The 10,519-nt window shown below is 32.0% G+C and overlaps 4 protein-coding genes across 4 annotated transcripts; 1 reads left to right on the forward strand and 3 right to left on the reverse strand.

The window, feature by feature from the left end:
• Positions 1-718, reverse strand: EIN_164490 (hypothetical protein; the record flags this gene model as incomplete). The annotated part of the gene is made up of 3 exons (XM_004255762.1): positions 1-5; positions 44-512; positions 586-718. Coding segments are annotated over 3 exons (607 nt in total), but the record flags the coding sequence as incomplete, so codon positions are not given.
• Positions 719-1,077: 359 nt separating this feature from the next.
• EIN_164500 (protein serine/threonine kinase, putative) lies at positions 1,078-5,494 on the reverse strand (the record flags this gene model as incomplete). Its single annotated transcript, XM_004255763.1, has 2 exons — positions 1,078-1,374; positions 1,508-5,494. The coding sequence occupies 2 exons, from the start codon at positions 5,492-5,494 to the stop codon at positions 1,078-1,080; spliced, it is 4,284 nt and encodes a 1,427-aa protein (XP_004255811.1).
• A 1,152-nt stretch (positions 5,495-6,646) lies between these two features.
• On the reverse strand, positions 6,647-7,351 carry EIN_164510 (hypothetical protein; the record flags this gene model as incomplete). Its single annotated transcript, XM_004255764.1, has 1 exon — positions 6,647-7,351. One exon carries the CDS (start codon positions 7,349-7,351, stop codon positions 6,647-6,649), a length of 705 nt encoding a protein of 234 aa, XP_004255812.1.
• A 1,124-nt stretch (positions 7,352-8,475) lies between these two features.
• EIN_164520 (hypothetical protein) lies at positions 8,476-9,210 on the forward strand (the record flags this gene model as incomplete). Its single annotated transcript, XM_004255765.1, has 2 exons — positions 8,476-8,703; positions 8,800-9,210. The coding sequence occupies 2 exons, from the start codon at positions 8,476-8,478 to the stop codon at positions 9,208-9,210; spliced, it is 639 nt and encodes a 212-aa protein (XP_004255813.1).
• Positions 9,211-10,519: the final 1,309 nt, after the last annotated feature.

Genomic DNA, 10,519 nt, shown 5'->3' on the forward strand with positions numbered 1-10,519 from the left:
GTACTCTTCACAAGTTGGACTTTCTTTAATGCCACACCAAAACATAGAAAATATCACCCCGACCCCCCACAAATAACTCAAATCAGTAGTTTTTCCAAATAAAGCCTCTGGTGCTGTGTAATTGAAGTTAGCATCTTTCTCGTTAGTACTGAATTCCATTTCAAATAAAAATTTGAGAGTTGGGAATGGGGAAGATATGTTGTGGAATTTGAAGAATTGGACTTGGGAGACTCTTGTCCTTAACTGGTGTTTACTCTTCACGACATATTGAAGTGCGGAAACGATATCGAAGATGAAGGCGTTGTTCAAATCGGTATTACTTTGATCGATTTTTAAAGTGCCATATCTCGAGAACTGTGCATTACTCCCCTTAAAGACGTACCACATTTCGTTTAAAGAAGGGACGGGGAAATATGATTTCAGTTCAAGTACATTTTCATGTTGAAAACTTAATAAGACTTGCAACTCTGACACAACAAAGTCTAAGTCTTCCGGTTGAGTGATGTGGTACTCTACACGTCACTGATATATTCTCTTAAGTTTATTTATTATTGCAGAATCTATTTCTTTCTTTCATTAACAAACTCTTAACTATATTCCATGTTCTTTTCTCTTCTTCAAAGGAATCACACTCATACACTGAACACTCCGGAACGTTATTACACGCCGGTCTGGAGTACACAAATTTGAAATTCGAGTATTTCAACTCCTCTGACATCAAAAGTGTTTTCTAGTTGATTGATTTCTTTATCGACTTCAACTGATTTCATAAAATAGGGTTCATTGTATCTCATTCATTATACCGGAAAAAACTAACTTGTTTTGTTAACAAAATATCATACAGAAAAAATGAATTGAATATTTCATTCCGGTATATTTTTCGTTCTTGATTTGTCTTTATTGTTCTTCAATGGAATACCAAACTATACTTAAATAATTAATTTTATTATATATTAATAGTTATATGAAATACTATTAATCTTTAGTTACAAATACTAACTCAATTACTAATACTCTTTTTATTAGTATAAAACTATTAATAATAGTATAATAGTATTAATAAATTACACGTCTTAATTACACTAACAACAGTGGTTCAAGAGCATCTCTAAGAGATTCTATTGTGATCCTGTCAGATGGTTCTTCTGACCAACACTTTTTAATGAGGTCATACATATCTTGCTCCATGTTCTCCAATTTTGGTCTTCGATTTCCAGCATTCACAAAATCGGCGATGTCCCATGGATATACAAAAATGGTAGAGGGGTAAGCCTCTTGCCACCCAAAGCACTCATACATGGTAATTGCGAATGAAAAGATGTCTGCGGGCTTCTTGTACTTCTGTTTGTTGAGGATCTCGGGAGCCATATACACCTGCTAGTTATTTTTTATAATATAATTATAGTATATTTATAGTATTTGTTTGTAATTTGATTCTATTAAGGAATAATATAATAATTATAATTTAATAGAAAACTCTCTTGAACTGAATTGAAGAAAAACAAACGGGTGTGCCAATTCCTTTGGTGAAGGTCATGTTCGTCATTAACATATTAATATTTCGACTCGACCCGAAATCAGTCAGTTTGGCATTGACTGCGATATTACTTTCCAATGAAACAACTAAGAGATTATCTGGTTTAATATCACGATGTAAGATATCATTCATGTGTAAATACATTATTCCTTTCGTTCCGTCATACACAATCTTCCTTTTCATTTTCTCACATATTGGCGCCTCTCTTTTTTTCTTCATTAAATCCATTAAACTCCCGTATGGCGCATATTCCGTTACTATCGCAAGTCTTTTTCTAACCAACACTGCACCATAGAAATACACTATATACTCGCTGCGGAACTTTTCAAGCATAATAACTTCCAGTTGAAACTCATTATAAGCTTCTTTGGTTCCGTCGGACTGTTTCATCCTTTTCACTGCAACGGTATTCCCTCGGTAATGTCCCAAGAAGACTATCCCAAAACCTCCTTCCCCCAATTTCTTCTCTTCTTGAATCTCGTTCGGGTCTAATCTCGATGAGAGCAGCGTTTCGCCTTTCAGCGTGATTGAGATTTTCTTCTCTTTGTTGCTGTGATATAGTTTCATGAATAGTATAAATATACTATCTATTGTACACGTGTACCGCGCCGTGATGTATATCTCAAACTCACACGCCTCTCCTTTCCGAAGCGTCACTACCTCCGGTATAACTCGAAATCGTATCTTTTCCTCACTCTTTTTTAAGATCTGATACTTCGCAACACGACTGCTGCTGTTGCCCACACAAAACAGGTGTCTTGTCTCTTCACATACGGGAAATTCTGGAACATCTTCATTAAGGTCAATGGTCGTCTTACTTACACTGATCCCTTTGACAACCTCCGTAAACTTGATGTTGGAACGACTCATCTTGAATATTGTCATTTGCCCAAGAACCGACTTGTTTCTCAATCTATTAAGTAATAGTTTTATTACTAGAATTATTACTAGAATCACTATAGTTACAATTACCAATAAGAATAGTATAAATAGGACTATGACCCACCACACGGCGGATTTTTGGCAATACACCCCATTCACGCTGGGCTTATGCCAAAAGGAACACCTCGCACATTTTGAGTCCTCTGCTTTTAAACACCCACTTATGTTTGAGAAATACACACAGAGATGACTTGATAAAACATATTGAGATCTACACGATGTACACCTACTTGCAGACTCACATGTGAAACAAGGATCAACGCACGCCTGACACTGATTACTTTTGTATATGTAGTATCCACTCTTGCAGCTCGTACACCCCGAATGCACCACTTCATTTGCACAACCTTGAATAACACTCCGAGGAACACACTCAAATTCTTCTGTTCGGAAATTAGTTGAGTTGCACGTGATGCACGAATTCTCGTTACTGCACGTCCCACATTCAATCGCACACATTTCACACGAAAGACCGATTCTATAATACCCATCTCGACATTCATAACACCCATTTCCAAATATCGAAAACGTCTTGCAACTCTTAGTCAATTTGTCATTTGACTGACACCTATTTTGACTAAGATATTTCCCCACTGGACAGGATGTACAATTCAGAGAAGTCGTCGAACACGTCAGACACTCCGAGTCACAGGGCAGACAATTATTAGAATCATTAAGGTAATACCCACCTGTACATCTATAACACCCAGACGTCGTGTGGAAGTCACATACAGTATTAGTCGAGATGTTACAAATCTGGTCACTCCACAGATAAGTATCAGGAGAACATAACAAACACTTTTCTTGTGAAAGAGAGGAGCAGCCGGAAATTAGTGTAACACACTGCCCACTCACATCTGCTGTTTCAGTGGTGTGACACTTTTCTGATTTGCACGTGTAATTTGAAAGAAGGGAATATCCACTGTCACACTTTTCACAATGTGAGGAACAGAACACACAACTTTCTGTGAGTGTGTCACACAAATCACATTTTGTGTCGTGCAGGAAAAATCCTTGTGAGCACGCGACGATGTGTTCGGGCGTGAAAATTGAAGCATTTGATGGTAATTGAACGCATTTGCCATTTTCGTTGATCACATTTTGTAGTGGGGAACAAAATGCGCAAATTTCTGTATTTGTAACACTGCGAAATTGACAATAGTCGTCTGATTCAATACACCCGTCATACACATTTTCATAGCCATCCGCACATTTCAAGCATCCGTGACCATCAGCTAATACACAATGATCATCAACGACACATTTCCCATCTCTCAAAATGCTCTTTTTGTCACAGAAAATGCAATTTGTGATATTATCATTTTCACATCGGTAACAATTGGGATCGTGACATGCTACACATGTTTTGTTGACACTATCAAAAGCACCAGAAGAACAAGAAACTCGATGTAAACACGTAAATTGTGTACCAAGAGCAAGCCCATAATCACATAACATGCCTTTGTAACTAAAAGCTTGTACAGAGTGGATGAGAACAGGAACAGTGAGTGTTGAAAATGAAAAAGTGACCAACTCAAACACCTCAATTTTAACTTCAAAAGTGTTTACATTTGTGAGTGACAATTTTGTGTTATTGAGAAAAATCACATTTTGTACTTCGTCACATTTTACTTCATTTTTGTCGACACGTTTTAAAGTTAAATAATTGTTTGCTTCATTATAAAAAGTGCTATATATTTTGTCAAATTCCATAACAGATGAAATCGGTGCAAAGTAGCACGTTTCTGTTTCACACGGACAAAACGGTTCCACGAAATTTGCAGATGAAAATTTTAATTCTGAGAAATGACAGTAAAATGAAGTTGGAGTTCCACCATAAGCCAAAATTTGGTTATTTTGAATTAATTTGAATTTTGAAGTGATTCCCAGGACTGTTAGTACGTCTCCCTTTTTAGCAACAGCAAAGATGAAGTTTTGTGAGGAAGTAACAGTGACTGATGTCAAATCAATTATTTTTGTGACAAACAATGGGACGTTCACATAAGATCTTGGGGATACAGTGACTTTACACGACGGGACTGTCACATTTTCCGATTCTATAGAATTCCATCCAACTATATTTATAGTTCCCGAGTCGCACAACAAATTTGTCACAACAAGAGATACAATGGAGTTGTTACTGTTCAATTGAATTATACCGGAACTCGAGACTGAAATTATTTGAGCAGATATCAAACTCTTCTCGTTAAGTGTCAGAGAGGAATCGACATATACTACACCCGAGCAGTTCATCACTGAGTTTCCGTTTAAAGTGTACGTCGACTGAAGATAAAAAATAGGAGCACTTACCACACTCCAGTCGTTCTGTGTTATCTTGCCCGAACTAATAGTAAGGATATTTCCCTCCACAATGAGTTGAGTAGTTTCATATAACAGAAGACTTCCCCCATGGACACGAAGAACACGAGAAACACTAATCGAGGAGGAGTCATACACTTTCATGATTCCATCGATCATCACATACAAATTGGACTTTGTAATAAGTTGAGAAGAGTTGTGTGTGATGACGTGTCCATATAATTGTGTTGTAATTTGTCCCGATGTCATTAACACAGAGAAATTGAATAGTTCTAAAGTACTGTAATTTGTGATATAGAAGTCACTTGTACTTGCTGAAGTGGCATTATCATACAAATTAAAGGTGGCTTTATTCATCGTAACACCACTTAATACTGACGAGGACATCCCAAATTGCTTGTAAATAGAAGACGACTGTAAAGTAGTAGTACCTGCTGTAAATATGGCCTTTTTAAGTAAGACAAATAAAGCTGAAGATTTCAATGTGAAAGTCGAAGTTATTTTCAAATTTGCAGTGGTTTCAAGTGTCACATTTGCTGAAGATATTTCGAGGACACTTTGATAGCAAACTTCATCAATATAAATCTCTCCCGATGTTATTTGTGATTGTTCAAAACAGACGGCATGTGTTATCTTACTGAGAAATGTCACCGCCAGTATAAGAAAAAACGCCACATGTTTAAATGTGGTTTTCATAGACTTTTGAGTTTCCAAGTCATTGTTATAATTATTATATGGTTGGTATTTTTACAACTAATTACTATAAATAATACTTAAAGTTATACTAATACTAATAATACAACAAAAGCACTTTTGTCAGTTTTTTTGATAGATTTTAGTTTTTTTTAAGGAATTGGTTACCTTCAATTCGATTTTTTGTTTCAATTGACAAAAATAAGACATTTACTTAAATTTTTTATAATTTTGTTTATCGTTTTGGTCAAATATATTAATAAAAACATTAAAATTCTTGTTGATTGCTTAAATTCCCGTTTTTTGCATAAAAATGTTGGATTATTTTGATGGAGTGTTGAATAATAATGATTTGATTTATATGTTGAGTTTAAATCAAAATGTTGCTAAAATAAAACATCATTTTTTTTTATTGTATTATAAAATATATTAATTTTTATTAATTATTGTTAATATATTATGATGGTAAGACAAAAGCTAAATTGAAACTATTATGTTTAGTAAAAATTACAAATAAAAAAATTTTTATTTTTTTTGTCCAACCACATTTTAACACTTTTTTTTACCATTTTTATTAGTTACTATTAGTAAATAAATCATATATTTATGGTATTTAATAAACTATTAATTATTACAAAAACAACTAGAATATATTAGTATATTTATATATTTTTTAATTTGAAAGAACTATAATATGTATAATATATTATATTATAATACAAAAGAAAAAATATGTAAGTAGTATTAATATTATAAAGTAAAAGTACTATTAAAATATAGTAACATTTTAACAATAATTTTATTATATTTGATTAATGTATAATATAATCTTTTATTATCTTATATAATTATAATAATAAACTAGAGTATAATTAAAATAATTGAGTCTTATTATAGAGAAGTTATAACATTAAATATAATATAATATAATATAATATAATATAATATAATATAATATAATATAATATAATATAATATAATATAATATAATATAATATAATATAATATAATATAATATAATATAATATAATATAATATAATATAATATAATATAATACAGATGTGTGTATAAGAGGTATTTAAAAGTAATAGAACGAAAACAAAGGATAAATAAGAAGACAATAATATGGTACTAGGAACACTTTATCTTAATTCTTAAGCCTTATTTGCTTGAAATGTGTTTTGCGTTTGTTGTACAACTTGTGCTGGTTGTGTGTTTTGTACGTTTAATACGGTTTGAGCCGTTCCATTGTTTTGTACCTCGAGTTGCCCATCCTCGATATGTTCCATTTGATTCATTTGAATGAATTGAGTCATTTGTTCTTGTGCGAATTGTTGGGTCCCATCATTCACGTCGGGAGGTAAGTCCAAGAGAAGTGACAAAAACGGCAAACGTGCTGGTCGAGCGAGGAAGTCAGTGAGTCCCAACAAGTTTTTGATATTTGTGGAAAAAGCGATGATCTGTTGTTTCTCGATAACAAAATTCTGTTGGGTTTGAGTGTATAATTCCGCTGTTTGTAATATAGTTTCGTTATTAGTAAGAAGTTGATTAATTTGTTGTTCCATATCTGTCGTCGAAGGGATCGTTTGTATAGTTGTTTTTTCTATATCTTTTACTTTTTTCTTCCTTCCCCCACTCTTCTTGAGTTTTTCCTCTTTTTCTACTTTGGGAGGACGAGGCTTTTTCTCTTCTTTCTTGGATTTCTGGGGCGTGTTTTGTCGCATGGAAGTCAGTGGAGGGGGAGGCATTTTAAGTCGAGACAATGGAGAGCCAGAGACACATCCCTTTGAGGGTGAAATTTGAGTAACTTGGGGTTGAGTGTATGGAGGAAGTGTTGATGGCACTTTCAATGTAGCCATTGAAACCTTTAATGGGTTTTTAATTGAAAAAAACACGAAAGAAAAAATAAAAATGAAAAAACAAATTGATTAAACAATAAAAATGTTATTTGATGTGATCCAAATTGTTGAATTATCAATATGAATTTTTTTGTGGAAAAAATATGTTGATTTTTAATCATAAGCAATGGAATAAATTTTTTGTTTGTTGTTAGAAAGTTTCTTTCTTAAGTTTTATATTTAGTAGTTTACCATTTTATGGGAGCAAATTAGTTAGTGAACTAAAAGCGTCATTTGAAATAGTTAAATAAAAAAAACATTTTACATAATTTAATGAACTTTTTCTTTTTAATTTTTTATAAGTTTATTCATTGTTGTCAATATTTCGAGATACACATTATAAGAAAGATAAACACATAAATAAACCATTTTATAATAAGTGTAAATAAAAAGGACGAACCGATAAACGAAGGACAAGAAAATAAACAGAAAAACGTTTTATTTTCTTAATGAGAAAAAGGATGTACTATTGTTTATTTATGTAAAATAAATTATTATCATGAAATACTATCTTATCGTTTCATAATTTAGACATAAATCATATTTAATAGATAATGTATGAGACCATATATTATTCATGACTTACTACATTATAAATACTTTTATAATATGAGATCCATATGCCACAACACATGATACCACAAAACAACCCTATTAGGGTTTGTTACCGATGCTCGAGATGTGGAACGAGTACATCGTCGAATGATCGGGAGACAGACTACGGGCCCGAAACATATCATAAAAGATTCTGGTATAGTCGACAACACCAAAGACATCAAATAAACTTCAAAAGAAGACAAAATGGAATGAAGTTCAATAAAGGAATAATGGTGAACATGGAAAACAGAAATTGGATGAAAGAAATATTACAAGAAGCATATAAATACAGTTGCGATGAAAGACCCAAGTATAGAATAAAAAAGCGAATTGAGTGGTGTCAAAACAAATCTACAGCTCTGGAGATATTAGGTCATATCAAATGTGAATTCGAAGTGGCAATGACCAAGATTAAACATATGGATTGTGAGAAAGAGCGAACAAACATAGTGAAATATAGTGATATGAAGGAAAGGAGACAAACAAAAATGGACTGTTGTGAATTAATGTGCTCAAAAACAAACTGCTTTGAGGAAAACATGGAACTTGAAAAATCACAAACGCTTGATAAATATGAGCTTGTTAAGGATGAGAACAAAAGAGTTAAAAACGAAAATGAGTCACTGAAAAAGAAAATCAATGAGATGTCGGAAGAAACAAACATAACAATAACTAGATATAAAAAGGAATTGGAAAGACTTAACACGAAAATCGGAGTAATGAACAAAGATATAAAAACAAAAGAAATGGAAATAGAAAAACTTCAACAATAAGTGAGAAATACTTTGCACAAATATACATCTAACAAAAAGGGTGTGGACACTGAAATAACAACGGTAAAAGATAATGATATAAAAGAAGCGACAGTAAAAAAGAAAAAGAAAGAAGAATATGAAGATCTGAAAAAGCCAAAACCCAACATTGAAGAAAAAGCCGAAACAAAACAGAAAATGGCCAACAAAGGAAAAGAAGTAATAACGAAAGAAGAAATAGTTGAAATTGAAGATCAATACTCAGAAGTACAAAATGACTTCTGTGAAATAATGCCAAGTGAAAAATCACAAAAAGCTGAAAAAGAAAAACAAGAAGATACAAATGAAAAGAAAAGTGTCAAGAAACCCAAATTGAGAGACGATACTGATGATGAATTTAAACGAATAGAGAAGAAATTGGTATTTAATGAAGGGAGTGATTTGAAGAAAAGAGAAAAAGATTATTCATGAAGACAATCTGAAAATGGTAAAAATGGAAAGAATACAAAAATGAAAAGGTCAATGAGTTTAAATTCAAACTTAATCGTTACTAGTCAGGATGATGATATTCCGAGATCAAATACCCCACCATTTGATGAGAAAGGATAAGGTGTAACAAGAAAAAACTTGAGAATGCGACTATAAATGAGGTAGTCGCAGATAAAATGAAAGATAATAGTAATTATGAAAGGAAAAGAAATAGTAATATATGTTGGGCAATAGGTAAGTTGGATAGACTACTACCTACAAAATTATATAAAGAGGAAATAGAAGAAATTTTCAAAATTATTTGCAATGAAGAAATTGTTATTGAGGAATACAAAAAAATGTTGGGATATTGTTTTCTTATTAACAAAGAAACTAAAAAATGGTTATATGAGAAAGTCAACGATATATTAAAAGGAAAATATGAATTGAAATATCAAAAAGTGTATGATATAATTTCAAATAAGTACAATAAAGAAGATCAAGAAAGAGTAAATAAGTTAATTGAGGAAGAATTGGAAAGGGAAGGATGTCCAAAATTGAACTATTATTTCAATAGAATTATTATTAATAGTTCAATTAGATTGATAAACAACTATTTTGAAGAGAATCAAACTTCAGTGAATACATATGAAGAATATAAAAAGATGATACACTTATCGACGAGAGTATTATAAAGGAAAATTGAAGATAGTAAAGGTGTTAAAAGTGGACTTAACCCTCTCAATGGTATAATCAAAATTTTAAATAAACTTGAGAATGCTTTGAAAAATAAAAATATACACAAGATTAAAATGATATTAAATATTCCAAAATATATTATAAATGAAGAGATTATAATGAACAAAGCCAAATTAGAAATTGAAAACATCAGAGAAAAAATAAAAATGCACTCAAAAATCAAACAAATTGAATGGGAAAACAAGAAAAGGATAAAAGAAAACTATATCAAAAAACAACTGGGAAAAGCTTTAAAAACGAGATGAAATTAAGGAATTGCCCGATGCAAAGGAAACACTTGACACTTTGAGTAAAATTTACGAAATAAAAAGAGAGTGGATATATGGGGGCGAACTAAAAGAAATGATGGAGACAATAAGATTAAATACTTCCAAAAAGAAAATTACCATACAAGAAGTTACATGTGCAATAAAGAATTCTGCGAATTGGAAATCACCCGGAAAGGATGGAATTAGTGGGTTTTTAATGAAATACACAAATTCGCTTTGGAAATCTTTGGTAGCTATTTACAACAAATGGCTTGATTCGCCGGATATTATCCAGAAGAAATGAT

The sequence above is a fragment of the Entamoeba invadens genome (assembly GCF_000330505.1).
Source record: "Entamoeba invadens IP1 unplaced genomic scaffold scaff_1105074725133, whole genome shotgun sequence".
Lineage (NCBI taxonomy): Eukaryota > Evosea > Mastigamoebida > Endamoebidae > Entamoeba > Entamoeba invadens.